This window comes from Arctopsyche grandis, chromosome 3 (genome assembly GCF_051622035.1).
Source record: "Arctopsyche grandis isolate Sample6627 chromosome 3, ASM5162203v2, whole genome shotgun sequence".
NCBI lineage: Eukaryota > Metazoa > Arthropoda > Insecta > Trichoptera > Hydropsychidae > Arctopsyche > Arctopsyche grandis.
In genome coordinates, this window is record NC_135357.1 from 32,454,458 (window position 1) to 32,474,253 (window position 19,796).

The following is a 19,796-nucleotide window of genomic DNA, read 5'->3' on the forward strand; positions in this document are numbered from 1 at the left end:
AATGAAATCAGAGAAAATTGGCAAACTCTGATAGGAAACGATCAACCTGGAGTCACAAATCCAGGTCTGACCAACAGCATACTCATTAAAATTCATTTTCATTCAGGGATAGAACCCGGCACCTTCTTGACGGTAAGCGGAAGCTTATCGTCCGAGCTATGCTGCTGGCTATTGTTCAAATGTTGTAAATGCATTGTTAAAGGTTTGCCGAACTTTTTTTACAAAGGATTTACAACAATGGCTATCCCACTTCTACTTATAATTACCAGAGATCGGCGCGGAAATGCACCAGCACAGAAAAAAATGGGATCCTTTGTCATTTTTCCTGTGCTGGCGCATTTCCGCGCTGATCTTTGATAATAACAATGTTTGTAATCAATTGTCTAGGAAGGCGCTTTGGGGTTTACCTGTCAGGCCTTCCTGGTATATATGTATATGTTTATGTACAAATAAAAATAAAAATAAAAATTGTTTAAAATGCCGGAAGGCTTTTTTTCGGGATCGTCTTTGCATACCGGTCTGTGAGTTGGGGTTTGTCGGGGCTATGATATTGCGAGATGTTGGAGCGAGGCGTGATGATACGAGTAGTGTCGACACGGCCGATCACAGGCGGTGTCGGCCGAGCTGTTGCGAACCGCGCCACAGGTACAGAGCGGCCAGTCGCACTCGCGCTCTTGCGTCGCTCGGGTGTGCGTTCATAGTGCACGCGCGCACACTTGCACGCTCGCGAATCTCCGCGACCAAAATACCGCGAATGGCTAACACACCTGATCCCGATACCGCATCGCAACTCGGATCGCACAAGTATGTTCCGAACGCATCAAACAACCCGCCCGACCACCCCCTTTTTATTATTATTTTTATTTTTCTGAAAAGAAAATTCAACCAAAAACCCCCCCATACTACTACAATCTAGTGATCCGTTGGAGATTTGAGAATATTTTATTTTATCTCTGGCGATATCTCTACACATACATATTTACCTAATCCCGTGTGAAATTTTAGTGTTTTTTTTTTATTATTTTTAATTAGTAAATTTGATACAAAGTGATTTAAAAAAAAATCCGTAGAAGTGAAAAGATCACTCATCCCGCGCTTATTATCCAAATCGTTTCTTATTACATCTACATATGGACCTGTTATAATTGAAAGTGGCCACTTTTCTCCATTTCGAGACATATCATGTGAAATATTAAGTATAATGTCTCGCTTTTAAGAATCTTAAAAAAAAAATACTGGTGGTTTGTAATGGTTTTCATTCTGCTTTTCCGAGATTCTGGACATATCGAATTAAAATAAGTGACAACAATTTGTATGTTAAGTCGAACTGAAATATGTGGTGTTTTTGGAGCTGAAAATTTGGACTTTCAAATACAACGGCTCGTATAGAATGTGTGGAGTCGTTGCTAAAACGAACGATCGTCAGTGTTTGAGTCTTTTTTTTTTAACATATCTATGAATTTATATACAAGTAGATAGATGATTTCGTATTTATGTAAATTGACGTGTGTTTTGTTTGATCTGTATTTTTGTGTCATTAAAATGATAATATTAGGCTTGTAGTTTTGTTCGCGAGTGCGCTTTGTAATCATTTCTTTAAATTATCGATAATAATATGTAAAGTATGCGCTGTTTTTTTAATGTAATTTTTATTTTAAAAAAGTGTCGTTTTTTTAGTTTATGTTGTTTGTAATTGTGTGTGTCGTACGGTTTAGATGAAATTGATGGTTTGTTTGTTGTATTATTGTGTTTTTTTACTGTATCGTATTGTGTATAGAAAAATGCGTGATGACACTCTCTGTGTGTAAAAAGTGTCATACACAATAGTGTGTTGGATATGTTTCTTATTTTGATGAAAGGTCAGTCGTTGTTGATCTGGTAATGATTTATTACTAAGTTTTCTGTCATATATTGCGCAATTTTTTTATGCGTGTTGAAAGAATGCGCTGAAGACGATTCTGTAGTTTTTCGGCGGGATTCGAATTATTGTGATGAGCTTGGGTTTTTTAGGCTTTAATTTGTACGCGAATTTATTAGAAAAAAGACGTCTTTAAGTCTGTACGTCTGTAAAAAGTTGAGCAAATCGCGAGACTATTCGTTTTATCTCGCTAATGAATCATATGTATAGATTGTAAAAAAAAATAATAAAATTCCCAAACGATGATAAGATATGTAATGTGGAATTTTCATGAAACTTAATTCGGCCGACTCGAGTGATGCACATTTGATAAGTGTTTTTGGGTATAAATGTTCAATTACTTGTTTATACATAATATATAATAATAATTTTCGTTACGATTTGTATAAAAGAACTATTAAGCTTCGCACTGTTAAAATTTGAGCGTTTAATTCGAATGGTATTCGCTATTTAATCAACGTTCTAAATTAGCACGTGATTTTCGAGCACTGCTCTAATGATTCTTATGAATATACATATATATAAAAAAATGACGTATCTGTTATATATCATCGATTTAATCGATTGTCAAGGACTGATGCTTATAATCACTGATGAAAACACGTCAATGGCGATAACGAGATCACAGACAAAATGTATCAATCAATATCGATTATAGTTATATTTATTTAAACGATTCTGCTTAAACGATTTTTTCCCTTTCTGTATATGTAAATGCGATTTACATGTAATAAAATCAAAATTTAAATAAACACACTTATCTATACATAAGCAGCTTATCGCGGATAGATCAACCTTCGAGGATTAAATAGATAAGCGAAACAGACAAGATGTACACATGTACTTTATGTATATATGTATGTACATATGTACGTGTTGTGCGACCTTCGCAGCCCGGCGTTGCACAGGAAACAATTTGGAGACGTTTTAAATTGCGCTTACGACCTTTCGAATGTGGCGACGACGGCGAATGAGTGGAAAAAAACGCGTTTAATTTACAATTCGAGAATTAAAATATTGATAATAAGTTTAAGTAAGTGTTTTTTTTTCGAGTTCGTAAGTCGGTTGTTTGCTTTAAGTTCGCATAATACGCGTAGCGAGGAATGTAAGCACGCGCGTGCCCGTCGCACACGCTCTGTGTTTTCATCTCGTATGATGGGCCTATTTGTGTTCGCGTAAAAGAGGATTCGCATTAGAAACGTATGACATATGACAATTTTAAGCCGGAGGATTCTAGTAGTATCTGTCAATTTTATCTTGAAAGTGAGTTGTACGATTTGGATGAAATTACTATTTTCGGGCCTTAAGAGGGCTGGATACCCGAAACCTTAATTTTGTTGCTGTTCCTTTCTTCGATATATGTATATATTGAGTGAACGCGACAATATATATCATCAATATATATATATTGAGTGAATGCGACAGTTGCGCTTCGACCAGATAAAACGTATTTTAAATCGACAAAATCGAGGTCTCGTATTCTCCTATTTTCTCCTTTTCGAAACTGGACCAATTTAAAAAAAAAAATTCATCATCGGTATGAGAAAGATATTTTCTGTGCAACTATGCGCGTATTTTTTTAAAAATCGACCGTTAAATAAGCACGCTGGACTCTTTTCGTGGGTGTAAAAAAGAGACGATTTTATAGATGTTTGGCGGCTCCTAGCTCCTATAAAAAATAACTAATCAAAAAAATAAAACGATAGATGCATCGCAACGGTGGATATCCATAGCATATTAACAAATAATTTATCTAGTGCCATAATTGAGGAAGGGAGAAGTGTAATACGTGTGTATGGGACAAGGCGCTGGTGTCCAGCCCTCTTAAAATGCGGTTTGAATAGGTCTTGGAAGCATTAATTTGGCGGTGTTGTTGTTTATTGTATAACAGTGAAATAATATTGTTACTAATTTAGCTTTTGGTTGTGATTTAGCTTAGATTATTTTGTTTATCACACATTTAATTGGTGTTTATATCAGCGTTTTCCAAATGATGGGTCGCACAAAGTTAAATACCAGGTCGCCAATTTCCTAAAATGAATAAATTATTAGTACATTTGATTTCTTTATAGGTTATATATCAAAGTAAATTATTTTGTATTATAGCATACTTAATTGTTGTTTTACCCAGCTGGCGAATCTAATAGTAAATAGTCGCTTGTTTTTTTATTAAATTTATTTGAATCGAAAAAAATATAATATCCAACCAATTGAATTGCCGTTGTAGAAACTTTGTCTTGTTTACGAAGTTCCCAACGGAAGATACAAACTTACAAAGCCTCTTTCGAAATTATATATTAGATAAAGACTGTATGGATATAAGTATACTGTTTTATTTTACCTATAGGCCGGTATTATAGGCGATAGCAAATTTAGTGGGTCACGAAGGAGAAATATTAAAATAACCGGGTCGCGGAAAAAATAGTTTGGCAAGCGCTGCTTTATATTGATTCATAGTTTTTATAGATAATTTTTATGTCTTGTATAGTTGTAGTTTTTCGCAATTAAGGCAATTTGAGTGTCTTTTCATGTTGTCAATTAGTTTTCAACTTTTTATGAAAGAACTTCATGCTATTCGAAAACTGCCTAGTCTAAATATAATATTAGCAGATTTGTGTTTTTTAAATTTTTAACGCTTGGTATTAAATATTTAATTTGGTTAATACACGTCTGTTCAATATATTTATGCATTTTTGAAACGCTTGTTATTATTGAAGTCAAGGATTAGTAGATGTAATTTTTCAAATAAGGCATAAATATTATGACGAGGCTTGCAAATCGAAGCTCATCTAACTATACATATACAATTTTAAATATACCGCAATTTAAATCAGTCCAAATCTATGATCGGTAGTTATCAGGAACGTCCCGTGGGTTATAGACAAGTAAGGCAGCACCTACGGGCGGCACATTTTGAGGGGCGGCAAACCAAACAAGGAAGAAATATCAAATTATATCTTGCTATAAACAATTTGCCATTTAAGAGTGGACCGTCAATCTTCAACCAATCCGTGTTTTTTGAATGTTATATAATTAATATTGTAATTTGATATATTATTTAATTTGAAATATCTGTATTTGATAGTATAATTGTGCATTTTTTTCGTTTGTGTCATATTTTTTGAAGGGTGACATTGAACTTCAACCAAGGGCGGCATAGAACTTCGCCTAAGGGTGTCCCTAGACTATGTATGTACATACATAGTCTAGGGACGTCACTGGTAATTGTTAAAAAAATCTACACCTATTCACAAACAATTCTTACGGTTTGGCAGCCGACGCGTAAGCTCTCATAATGATAGTTTAATTTATTGTAATCCAAATCGATTATAATATCGATGATGCAATCCGATTGTCTGTCGATTGAATCGACTCGGAAAAAGGCTCCCCTTTAAAAACATCGAAAACCCACACCTCGAATCTCGTAGGTGTGTTTATAAAAGCGCTCGCTTATTACTTACTATCTAATTATCATTTATTTTATTGTTTCAATGAAAACTTTCAGCATTATTAGCTGGCTAACGAGAGGCGTCGACGTAATTTGTTTAAACTATACGGCACACTTAAACGGCCCGAACCCACGCGCTTAAACAGCAATTAAGCAAATAAATTAATTATAAATTCGCATATAAATATATGTATGTACGTATATTCCAATGGAGCGTTGCCAATATAATTAAGCACGCGTGTGTGTGTGTGTATCGGTTTCTATGCACGCCTCTGTGCGATTAATTAACGGAGGGGGAGCGTTGACCCACATTCGCCGTTCGAAACCCGTAATTTAGAAACTGAGACGGTGACACCCACATCTGCAGAACCTTAACGAGATCGGCGCGCTTGCGACCTTTTGTTAGTGGTGGTGGAGTTTTTCGCGGATTTTTTCCACTCGATCGAACGTGTGTGGGCCGAGCGCGCGAAGCGCACGCAAAATGGCGACGCGTAGATCTCGACGCGGATTCGATTCGATCGTCGTTTTTGTACCGTCGATTGGGCGATCTGTGCCCGGTTCGATCGTCGGTCGATGCGTTAGGGTTGCATGTGTCGTTGTGTGTAATGCAGTGTTTGGAAAATTTTCGATTGTGTCGAAAATTTGATGTTGAACTTTCGGGCGATTGGAAGTTTGTTGTTTTAACAATGTTTATGTATGTATTCAGTAACAGTAGATGAAGTTTTGTGATCGTGTGAAGATTTTACCTCGAGATTTTGACTGAATTTTCGAATTTTCATGGTTTAGAATAAATGTATGTGTGTGTGTGTGTGTGTGTGTGTGTATGTTGGAGAAGATTCGAATACCGTTATCTATTTATTTTATATCGAGTATTTAAAATGTGTATTTTGCTCAGTTCAATGTTTGTAAAATTGACATGTAAAGGGTAACAATTGATTTACATATTTGCTCTGTGAAACTATTGAAAAGGTGTTTATGGTTTTATTAAAAGTAATCATTGTGAATTTTTTTGTGTGAATTTTGCATGTGATAATGTTGATATTTCTATAATGAAAAATTAGCAGATTTGACACCTGAAAGATAATTTCAATTCCGGATTAAATTTTAAGCTCGTTAATCCCTAGGCTTTTGTAAAATACTGCAGCTGTAAATATTGTAGCTGCAAACAAGATACGTCCAAATTTTTGTCAAGATAATTTCGTGTCCCTTTTTTTTGCACTGGTAAAATTATTATTTAATACTTCTATTATGATATATTTAGATATGTGCATATGTGGTGATCGGATAAATGCACCCAAGAGGGCCATACCCTCGAGATATTCAAACTTTCGACGATGCAAGCGCTTATATTTGTAACCAGGGATCCCAAGTCCGAATATTCGAATACTTTTTATACGAACTTATCTTTTTATTTTCAATCTACAGCACATTTAGTTCTATTTGATGTTCCGGATAATGGTTCTCTTAAAACTTTAATAATATCTTCAACTTCTTAAGACTACAAATAAATAATTTAAAGCTACTATACGATATTCGATATTCGAATATATTCCAATATATTCGAATATTTGGGATCCCTAGTGCTTACCCTATTTTGTGGAATTTTATCGCGTAAGCTCTTCTTGAGCGTCTTTGAAAATTGGGATTTCTCGAAATTGCGCCACTACTCAGTGCATTCTTCCGGGAATCATCATATAATTTGTACATATGGACAATCGAGATTCATTCGGGAATTTGTTCGAATTGTATTCGTTTCATTGTGGTACATTGTATTAGTTGATTGCCTGGGCAACTTAAAATGACTTTTACCAAATACGATATTTATTTCTTTGGAATTTCTAGGCCACAAATGAAAAGTTTTAGAGAAAAATTTGACAAATATATACATATATAGCTTATTATATAAACTCATTTGAAAATGATTATTTAAATATAGAATAGATGATGTTCTTTTTTGTATATAGGCTTTTTTTCCACTACTCTTGCCTTCTTGGGCTTTCATGATTATTACACGATATAAACCTTATAGAGACGAGTTGTGGTTGCCTGATATATACATATGTAGATATGACTTAATTAAAATACGAAAGTAGGTACGTATAGTTTTTACACAGTTGTGGTAGCAAATTTTTGATTCTATTTAGTCGTTAAATTGAAATTTCGTTGTAATTCAATGCAATGTTTGCTTCCGAAATCCGTTCCGTCCACACTTAAAACCATCCGAAATAGAATAAAATTGTTGTTGTCGTTTCCTCAAGAAGCACCTCGTTGCACCTGTGCACACAAATTTAATACGGTGACCCGCTCGTGAATAATATTTAATTTTAATTAAGAACAAGCGACCCGCGACGTAGGGGTCAATGCGTGTGCTTGCGCGTCGTCTCCTTCATGAAATTCAAATCACGAAACGCTTTGCTTTTGCCTTCCTCGAAATTAATTAAGCAAACACCCGGTCGATTTATTATATATGTACATATATGTATGTATGCATGTAAATAGATTGTGTTTATTTTTATTCATTTTACGATTAAAATGCATGATTTTATTTGCAGGTACATGACGAGGCGACAGGACCAATAAAAAGACTGTTATTAAAACGTGTGTTTTGTTGTGATACACATTATATAAAATTTTAATAGTCAATAGTGTCGTGCGAAAGACGATCTTTTTGAAGACACAGAATTGTTTTTATCAATTTTCCGGTTCGTTTTCGATTATAACTTGTGGTGGTTTTTTCGGTGTGAGAAGGACATTTTTTTGTTGTTGTTGTTTTATTCGTATGTGATTTGAAATTGTGGTTCAAAAAAAAAAGTAAAAAGGAAAACTGCAGGCGAATTATCCTCCGTTGTCCCGTCGAGTAAATGCCGATATCTGCGATCGGTCGATAGGATTGGGAAGCTGCGATCGAAGTCTGCCTATCATCGAATGATGGCCTCGGACAACGACGAAAATTGCAATGAAGACATTGGCACCACTTTCGTCGATTATAGGTAAACAATAATAATTGCCTTTATTATTTTTTTATCGTTGAAAATTGGGTCGTCGCAGCAAATGTCATTGTCGTTCTCTTTTTATGTTATTTATATATATTTATCGCCACTCAAACGGTTAAGCTTCCGAGTTGGAGACAAAAATCATACATATATATATATCTATATATACATCAGTGAAGTGTTTTTCAATGTTGTTTATAATTATTCTTGTTTATTTCTGCCACAGTTAAAAATAGTATCATTTTCAGACGGTAAACATTAACTAAGCGAAAGATAAACTCCACGTTCTATTTCGGTTACTGAAGCGTGTCAAGTGTTATTAGTTCCCATCAGCAGTGCTAACGCTAGTAATTTTATCTCTACAAACACACACACCGTCATCAAAATATATTGTATACACACATGTGTACATATGTGGATGTATGTACACATGTGTGTATACAATATCGTTAAAAGTGTATAAGCCGGCGTTATCTTTCCGTTGTCTCAATAAGGTAAAGGTCGTTCGCAAGAATCACTCTTGGATAACGATCCAAAGATCGTTCTCTATATCCCGTGTCACGTGGATTTGACGAGTGTGTAAAACACACGAAAAAACTGTATGATTTTTAATTAGACGTTTGCGAAATTTGTATAAGTCGGTAAGGTTAGTGCAAAGTTAGTGCAAATTGATATGATGATTATGATTTACCATTGCTAGACACTTCAAACGTGGTTTATGTATGTCTATGTATAATACATATTTGCACTGCAGACATGCAATATATGTACATATGTATCAATAACGTTAATCATTATTGTAAAGTGAACATTTCAATGATATCTACAAATACATATAATAATTGTAAGAATGGCAACTGGTGGAAAGGCATTCGAATTTAAATTGGCATAAAACAATATACGGGACCGGTTTTTTAACAATCGTACCGTACATACATAGTTTGATATTTGGTGTATTTGAATGTTTATTTGATTTTTTGTGACAGTTTGTGAGATTGAGACGTTGTTAAAATCCAGATCGGTCGTTTTATGGTGACGTTTTCCGACTTTGTTTACTGTTTTATATAAAGTTTTTGCTATATAGTGTTCGTGTGAGTGATTTTATTGTTTGCCTGTCTTTGTTTTTTATTATTTCTTATTCAAAAAGTTATAATATATATTTATATATTGAATATTATCTTCATCTAAGAAAAATCAAATCGCATTTTATAGTTAAAAAGTAAGAATGGAAATTTGAGTGTTGGAGATACAGCATAGTACTAAAAATTTTAATTGATTTAGTTATTTGTTTACTAATTTTACCACAGAGACATTACAGAATACTCTAACGCATCACTGTGACCAAACATATAAACATACTATATATAAGAATACAGACATATAAGCATAATATAAAAACTATATAAAATAATTAGCGAGACATCTATGTAATAGATAATACATTTTCGAAATCATATTCAAACAGTGGTGACATAATGGGTAGGATGGTTTTTGCCAATTTGATGGAGGGACCGCTTCAACAATTAAATCAGATAAATAGGCAAACTCCAATTGGAAACGATCGACTTGGAGTCACAAATATCCAAGTCTGATCCGCAGAATTTAAAATTATACTCGGAATAAATTCTTTTCAATCGAGGTCAGCTCACGGAATCGAACCCGGTGACCTCTCGGTGATTAGTATCAAAGCAAACATCGAGCCACGGTGCTGGCTAAAAAATCATTCAAATTTTGTATGTATGTATGTATCGATTTTGTAAAAAAAAAATCAAATTGAATACTTTTAATGTGTATAAATTACTTATAGAAATCCAAAACACTTTTTACCTAAATAATTTGATGATTTTTTGCTGTTTTCTGTAGGCGATTTAACAACAGTTTAATTGTATTAATATTTGTAGGGAAAGAAAATCTGATACGATTCGATTTCGTTTTTCAGATCTGTCATAAGATATATATGTACGTTAAAATCGAAAATTATGAAAAAAATCTTATGTAAACAGACTAAAGCCACGAAACTAGACTTATCTAATGCCCGCTTCTCACCGAGTGATTCGAGCTGAAAAATTACAACCCGGTGATTAAAATGTTGACAATCTGCGATCGAAATCTGTTATCGCAATGCTTCGAGAGAGCGTTTACGTGTAAAAATGTCGCGATAACGTATTTTTCAAATACAACAAACACGATTCGTTTCTAAAACGCATGCATTCGCGTTGTGCAACGGCCGATGCACATAGATAGATATAGTAAATACCCAACACATACGTACATATACGAATGTGTGTCTCTTTGCGATCGCACGCGATAATTTATTATACTCGTACACATGTATGTACATTTGTATGTAGTATTTGCGAACGGCTTCGCGAGGCTTGGCCACCTATCTGTCGGCTTTTCGACGAAGCCGAGACCGGATGTGACGTATTACGAGTCGACAAGATCGCGCCCGTGGACTTTGCCGCGTTCGATCGATCACGCGCCGTTTCGGCGACGCCGTGTGATCGCCGCTTTATGTGATCAAATCGATGTGTCGATCACACTAAAAAATCGTGCGGAATCTGAAGTGATTCGGCTCGTTTGAAATTTGAATCCGTTCCTAAATCAAAGCGCCCTTCGGCGAATCTTTGGTGAGGCTGTCATTGTTTGATACAAATTCAAACATGTTTAGATGTACATAATATATTTCATACATTTTTGGATAGGTTTTTTTCTTTATAAATTATATTTGGGTCTGTCGGCTTTGCCGCCTCCCCCAAGTATATTAAATAAATTGTTAGTTTTTTCTTTTGAATTTTATTAAAATTTGTATTAAAAGTAGATTGAATTTTCAATGCCTATACAAATTTATCGGTTGTTGCAAGTTTTAAAGTGTCGACTCGTTTATGAATTGAATTTAAATTTTATAAATTGCATGCCCTTTTGGTTATGCTATATTTAAAGCGTAAGTTTAATCGAAATATAATTAAATTTGTTTTAGAAGTTTGTATAAAAGCTGATGTTATGATATTTTTGATTTTTAAATGCTTTTTATTATTACTAAATTATGTTCACAATATATCTTATATCTATTTTAATAGCTACTGATCTGCTGATCGTTTTCTATTTTACACTTTTAATTTAATTTTGTTAGTGATCATAGTATTATATTATTCCAATGTTAAATTACATATATTTTTTATATACATAATTTCCTTTTATATTGCAAGTAGTGAATTTTGATTTATTCATATATTTATTTATTTATAATTATACAGTGTTGACGAATAGTAGGTAGGTAACCAATTTATGAGGAACTGTTCCAACAACTAAAACAGTTAAATTGGCAAACTCTGATAAGAAAAAAATCTACTTGGGGTCCCAAATATCGCATAAAAACCTCAAATCATACAACGTGTGATTATTTTCCCTCAACATCTAACCAGGACTCGAACCCGGGACCTCTCGGTCATTAAAAATATATACTAACCACCGAGTTATATCTTATATTATTTCTAGCTGACTTTGTAAATAATTTTTAAAGAATGTATGCAAAATATTTGATTTTTGATTTTTAAATGCTTTTTATTCTTACAAAATTATGGTCACATTACATTTTATATCTATTTTAATAGCTACTGATCTACTGATCATTTTCTATTTTACAATTTTAATTTAATTTTGTTCGTGATCATAGAAATATATTATTCTAATGTTAATGTACAGGATAATAGGAAAACAGCTCAAAAACCTATTTATAATTCTTATAAATACTCATAATATATGTACATCTAATACATAATATTAATTAAAGACTCTCTAAAAGCGATGACCTATGTTATTATACATATAGGAAAGTCTTATTGTTGTGTTGTTATTCAATTATAATTTTATTAAATATATTCATTTTCGGTTAGGGCACATCCCTATTAGCTCAAAGTATAAGTTTTATTATAATATAATGTAATTTGTTGAAGAAGTTGTTCGCATTTTCAATGCATGTATTAAATCAAAGTTTGAGGTCGATTATTGTATGAGAAACTGATAAAGGTTGAATCAATTGTGAATTAAATTTTTATTTATTTATGTAGGTAAATTGTTTCATATAAAATTTGGAAAAAATGAGATGGGAAATTAAAAAGTATGGAATTAATATGTATATTTTTAATAGATATTTGAAATACTTAATAGCTCATATCAGCCAGGCTGTTTTCGAGTGCTTGTGAAGTTTGTTTGGTTTCAAATTTTTCGCATTGATAAAGGGTTAATGAACACACAAAGAATGCGAAACAATTTGGTATATTGTTTCATATAAAATTTGGAAAAAATGAGATGGGAAATTAAAAAGTATGGAATTAATATGTATATTTTTAATACATATTTGAAATACTTAATAGCTCATATCAGCAAGGCTGTTTTCAAGTACTTGTGAAGTTTTTTTGGTTTCAAATTTTCCGCATTGATAAAGAGTTAATGAACATATGTACAAAGAATGCGAAACAATTTGGTATATTGTTTCATATAAAATTTGTAAAAAATGAAATGGTAAATTAAAAAGTATGGAATTAATATACATATATATTTTTAATACATATTTGAAATACTTAATAGCTCATATCAGCAAGGCTGTTTTCAAGTACTTGTGAAGTTTGTTTGGTTTCAAATTTTCCGCATTGATAAGGGGTTAATGAACACACAAAGAATGCGAAACAATTTGGCATATCGCATAAATAAAATTTTTGACGTAGTTTATCGCGATACACATTTATCATAATCAACATAAAAATCGCTCTTATCTTACACTCAAGTGTTCAAGTACGTTCCTAATCAATGCCGTATGCTTCACCTGTGTATAAATGTGTGTGTGTGTTTTTATTATTGAATTCGATGATCGAAATTTTGAGAACTCGTGCTCATCGGGAGACTGGAATTCATTGAAGCAATCAAGCGCATTATTTTTATTTATATTTGTATCAACACATATATTTGTCTATACGTGTATATAAATTTAAAGCGATGTATTTTTTCGGCGAATACCGCAATACCCAATTCGACCATTCCACGACCTTCGGACGATCGTCGTGTCGCATCCTGAATATAAACGAGATCGGCGAGAGGACGTTAAGGTGTTAGGCGATGCGCAAAGTCGCGTCTAAACGGGAAATTTTAGCAAATTTTCCCCTCCCGATTCGAGGGATCGTCTCCGAGATCCAAGTGTCGGAGAGTGGCTGGGTCTCCAGGTGGAATTTGAGGGGTTTCAGACGTTTTGCAAAGTCTCCCCGTACCTATGTACGTCTGAAGGGAATGTTTCGTCTGTGCAAAAAGTGTCGGTTCGTCCGGTTCGACGTGACCGGAATTCGCATTCGACCGGACAACCGGACCAATCAGCCGGACTACCGTACCGGGTCAATGCTGTTAATTTCCAGTTTTTTTCCGTGTCGTTATTATATATCCAGTATATACGAGACGTGCAAATGCGACGAGTCGTAAATAAAAATCCGATGAGTAATTATCGGGTATTAAACCCCCCCCCTTTCCCCCACCCCCTCCGTATTATACGTGCAAAATTGATTGAAAGGATACTATAATTAAATGGTTGAAATGTGCTGCTTTTGAGGAAAATTTGTGTTGTTATTATATAGCAGGAAAATGCATTGAATATTTTTGTATGCAGTTCAGATGCAATTGAGCGTGTTTATTTTTCATATTTGTATGCATGATTTAGTAAGTTGAGTTCTTAAGCTAAATCAAAGGATTGCATATGTATGTATGTATGTATATATATTTTTGAAGGAAACGTCACTTAGAATAGGATTTACTGGATGCTGTCGAAACTTCAACATGTTTTGAGATATTATTCTGTATATTTTCGAATTTTTTTTTTTAATTCTGGAATAGCTCAGTTTCAACAACTTGATGGATTTATATTACATATCATTCTATGCAATTTTGTTTAGAAAAGTTTTGTTCCAAAACATCTCATGTCTCGTTTTGAAGATGATGTCTGCTCTTTGTGTTCCTTTGCTTTTCATATATTTTTGAGCCTATTGAATGAGAATGTTTGTGTTCCTTTGATTTTCTTATATTTGTGAGGATATTGAAGGAGTAAGTGGTGTTTATCTATTTTCAAATATCGACATATACATATATAAGTTTTTTTATTTACGACATTTTTTTTAAATTCTGGAATAGCTCAGTTCCAAAAACTTGATGGATGTATGTATATTACATATCATGTAATTTTGCATTCTATGCAATTTTGTTTAGAAAAGTTTCCAAAACATCTCATGTCTCGTTTTTAAGATGATGTCTGCTCTTTGTGTTCCTTTGCTTTTCATATATTTTTGAGGCTATTGAAGGAGAAAGTGGTGTTTATCTATTTTAAAATATCTACATACATATACATAAATTAAAGGATAGCATCCGAGTTTAAATTTGAGAAATTTCAGAGGTTCAACTCTGTATATATATGTATATAGGTAATATGTACATATATATAATAATTATATTGTATTGTAAAAAAATAATGAAAGTTGAGGCATCGAATTCCATTCATCATCTTCGATTTCACCTTGTTCTGTTTATTAATGTAATATATGGGTTTGACCTCAAAATTATGTGTTTTGGTATTGATCCTTTTAAGTGCAAGCCACCGAATTAATTAAGTAAAAACGCTCGTCGGTGTTATTTAAAAGGTGATCTCGTATAAAAGTGTGTTTACACCATTTCTGAAGTCAGTTTCTTATGTTATCGTCGAAATCGAAAGCCGGGTTGATGTTCGTTTTTCTTAAGAAATGTCGATCGTACTGAGAAAGCGACAATTTTAACGACAGTTTAATGAGAACGTTCACTTCTGGAAATTTTAACGCTTTCGCGGAACGCATACTGATTGTTTTGATGCAATTCTGCCTTACGTTGCATTTTAATTTTGAGAGAAAAATCGCGCCAAAGTCATGCCGTGTTCGATTAATTCATTCAAATAATTAATCATTCGTTTATTAATTAATCAAATTACCTTTTATACGACAAAATCATGATGATCTTATGTTAGGTTTATAAACATTTGGATGCAATTGTATTTCATGTATATATTATATATCTATAAATAATTCGTGTGGCAGGATCTGATTTGAAATTCGAATTTATACAAACTGAATGCGTGATTTAACCGGATGCTTGATTTTTAACGTTTTTAAAACGGCACCTGTTAACGGAAATGTCCGTGTGTTTTGTAAACTTGGTCGGACGTGAAGTGTTTTAAAGTTCTTTGTCTATTCGTCGGTTTACTTTAATTGATTGCGTGCTCAAAAGTGGACCAAGTCCCAGTCTAAGTTGCGTATGTGTCTATGTATGTATGTATGTATGTATATAAAAAAGTGGGAATATGTCAACTTTTTCCCCACAAAGTTAAAACGAGACGGATGGATTATAATTAATTATTATTCACTTTTTGTATGTATTTTAGGTATTTTTTTTCATTCGCCGTGTAGACTTTGCTTTCTTCTAATTAGAATAAATTATACTGCCTGTGATGTTAAGTGTGTTTAAAGATTGAAGAAGTGTCGAGTGAATATTCAACACTGCGATTAAATAGTCTCATTGAAATATTAATATTTAATAAAGCACTTTAATCGCCTCGACTCTTTCGTAATCTTTAGATTAAAACGTGTAAAAAAATTGCATTTTTAGCGTGTCATGTTCGACGTCAATAAAAAGTCGTATTAGAATTGGAATAAAAAAATAAGAGGATAGTTTACCATGCAAATGTGCTGAAGGTATAAATTATGTGCGGTTGCATAATTCATAAAAACGCGTATGTATTTATTGATTATAAATATTTATAAATAAATTTAACGATTTAATTAATATTATTGATTGATAAGTGAGTCATACGATACGAACGATCTTTGCAGTTCAAAGTTTACGGAAACGATTTGACATGATGGATATTTTTATTATGAATTGATTGATTGATTATACATACATAGGATTGCAAATGTGCTATGTATGATTTAAACTATGTATATTTTGACGTAGAACTAAATATATTTTTTGAGGAACGCAGAAATATATCAGAGATTATTTTTCTCATAGCAATAATACTTGTGAGATACAGAAAGCATGGCGATTTGTGATGATATTAATTAATTGGCCTGTTAAGAATGTATGAAATTTTCTATGAAGTCTCGATCTAATTTATTTATTTATTTTTAATTTATACCAGGAAGGCCTAACCGGTAGTCCCCAGTGCATCTTTCTGGCTAGAAATATTGTACATTTGTTACAAGTATTATTAGTATCATATAAAGTAAATACATATCAATTAAAATCCATAGAGACATCTTAGGTAAATTATGTAAATTTGCAACATTTTTTTAAACAATTCAACGAAATTCAGTAAATGCATATCGATTAACATCCACGTATGGTGAAATTTGTAAATTTGCAGCATATTATACAATTCAGCAACATTCGAGATTGCTGAAAACTTGAGATTTTGCGAGAAAACGGGTAAGGTTGCCAATTTGTTGGAACCGTGTGAAAGTCTGATAGGAAACGATCGATCTGGAGTCACAAATTCAAAGTATGGCAGCAGAAATCAGTGGGATTTGAACACGTGACCACTTTGTTCAAAGCATTATATGTTAAACACTAGTCTAATCTGCTAATTTAATAGCAAATGTATTTTGTTCTTGATTTATTTTCAAATGCTCTTTTTTGGCAAAGAAATACGTCTAATAATGACACTTTTTAACTCGAGATAATTCATAATGATGCTTATATCGTCGACGTTTGTTTGAATAGTTATTTAGACGTGTTGACTTGCATTTGAAAAAATTGATACGATTAGACTATGTTAAGTGATATGATAAGTCTAATGATGTTAATATTGAATACAGGGCATATGTTTAAGCACTGTCGACCAATCCACTTCAGTTTCAGTATTTTTTTCGTAGTTTTTGTTGCTTTGATTCGGATAATGTGTACATATCTGGAGTCTGCGCTAAATTTAGATGAGATTTTTGGAACGTGATCGTTTTAAAGAAGCATGCCGGGTGCATATCCTTGATTCGGGACATATCGCAGGTGAGGATAACCGTACAGGAGTCGATGGAATGTAACGTCGAAGGGACAAGTCGGCGGTTCGGCGCAAAAACCAAAGGACACAGGAGTCCCTCTCTTCTAGGAAAAGTGCTGGTTTTTTTCGTCTTGCGAGGACGCAGACGAAGACGACGAGGATTCCGCTATATTTTGCGGCACGAAAAAAGCCCGCAAAAAAAGCTCAAGACAGCCGACTACTGTCGAAAGCCTCGATTTATAAGCTCTCCTTCCGAATCGATCGGCTTCGCCGGACGAGACCCGTTTCTTTCGCCGCTTTTTCACTTTTGTTGTTTCTTTTTGTCGTGGGTCTGTTTGTTAGAGGATCGTCCGCGTGTCATAAGCGGGTGATATATGGACCCCTTTCCACGGCGACAGTGGACCAAGTCAAATAAAAACACCGCGAAAGTCTACTGAGTGATCGAAAACACCTGTCCCACTGCCGAGAATGCAATGTTTTGGATCTTGATGTGATTAGATAAACGGTCTTAGTCATTTTTGTCAGGTGTTCTGTACGGTATTAATGCTGATAGTGCGACTGTGTGTAAATATCTTGTTGGATCGCTTTTGCAGATCTATCTTACCAGAGTTCAAATCTTACATATAAAAAACTAAAGTTTGTGTGTGTATTTTTCGTCAATTTAATTAATAGTCGACAGTCTATTGTTCTGACGTCATCGAACAAATAATTCGCTTTTTTCCGATTCAACGGATTCAAAGTTCCCGGGGGCGTAGGCGCCGAGGGCGAAGCCCTAGGGCTTCGCCCCCTAAGGAGCGCAGACGCTGAGGGCGGAACCCTAGGGGGCGCAGACCCCGGGGGCGTACATATAATTTTTTATAAAAGACTTACTATATATGTTTGTTTGTTCGTGACAGTCAATTTAATAAAAAAAAACAAATGAGTATTCAAATAAATTTATATAAAATAAAACTATTCAAATAAATTTAATAAAATGCTTACTATAAGATTAGTCATGTTTAAGTGTTTTATATTACTAATACTGAGCGAAGCCGGGTAATAAAGCTAGTATACTATAAAGTATGGGGTACGATTTAGGGGTGCATTTGAAAAATTTGAAAAAAAATTACGTGTCGATAATCGAGTTTTAGCAACTGAAACTAAGTTTCAGTTCGATAGGACAAACGGTGTTCAGACACACAGATACACAGACACACACACACATTTTTTTTAGATCATGAAAATGTGATCAGTGATCGATTCTGAGTTCGAATCTGTTACTACGTACATACATATATATGTAGATAAAGTAAAAATAACGTACTCCTTAGAACGAATCGTTGGTGCATTAGAAATTCATAAAAGAAATTGCGCATTAAATAAATATATTTCTGCTGAATAAAAAAAATTACATTGAACAAAATTTTATTTGTAGTATGAAATATAAAAACAATGTTTCAATCGTTTAACAATTAACAATTAAGGTGCGCTGTAAAGGTCTTTGATGTGCATCGTTAATGCACATTTTATTCATTTTAGGTGATTTATATTATATTTTTTCTGTTGTGAAAGTAAAATGCCGATCTAATTTAAGTAATAGATTTGTAATAGGTTCTCCCAATGACCGTGTATTTTATTTTATTTATTAGAGGTTTTTGTCTTATTGCTTATTTTATTTATTTAAATAATATTATATTAAATTAATATAATAATTTTTATGTTTTATAATCTAATTATACTATTTTTCTATTGCTGTTTTTTTATATAAGAAATTATTTTTAAATTTTACATCTATATTTTTAAATGATATGTGTAATAATTTTTTTAAATTCACAAAGTTTTTACGAAATGTTTACGATAAATGCTTATTTGTTTTATACATAAATGCGCATTTAAATTGTGCTCTAAATTATATGTGTATCTATATTTAATTTTATTATACTTACATATATAGAGTTAAATTAATATGTGTACGGATTACATTAGTTAGTATTCCAATACATTGACAAATTCAACAGCAATCTTGTTATTTATAATAAGTATTGCTTTTCGATTTAAATAGTTGATTTTAATAAATTTGTATGTACATATGTACATATACATATACAAAGTTCATGAATAAAGTATTGCTGTGTATTTTATCATAGCTGCCGATTAGATAATTGATTCTATTTTTTCTGATATACGATTTATGTGTGTGTATGTACATACATATGATTGAGATTTATTGTAGATATTACGATTTTCTTGTAGATTATTTATTTGTTATGAAATATTTAAAGGCCCTGGAATATTTGACGATTAGTTTAAATGGTTGTTATTTCGAATGGTAAATTCGATTGATTGATATCGAATTTCGATCGATAAAAAAATGTTCAAGTTATAATTAGATTTTGAAAT

The 19,796-nt window shown here is 33.0% G+C and overlaps 1 protein-coding gene across 1 annotated transcript in view; it reads left to right on the forward strand.

Moving 5' to 3' along the window:
- The first annotated feature begins 8,274 nt into the window (after positions 1–8,274).
- The window catches only part of LOC143909623 (uncharacterized), a 118,259-nt gene continuing 106,737 nt past the window's right edge, over positions 8,275–19,796 (forward strand). Inside the window, exon 1 of the mRNA XM_077427702.1 lies at positions 8,275–8,356. Within this exon, the coding sequence (XP_077283828.1) occupies positions 8,292–8,356 (65 nt within the window). The 5' untranslated portion in view covers positions 8,275–8,291. The remainder of the gene's footprint in view (positions 8,357–19,796) is intronic.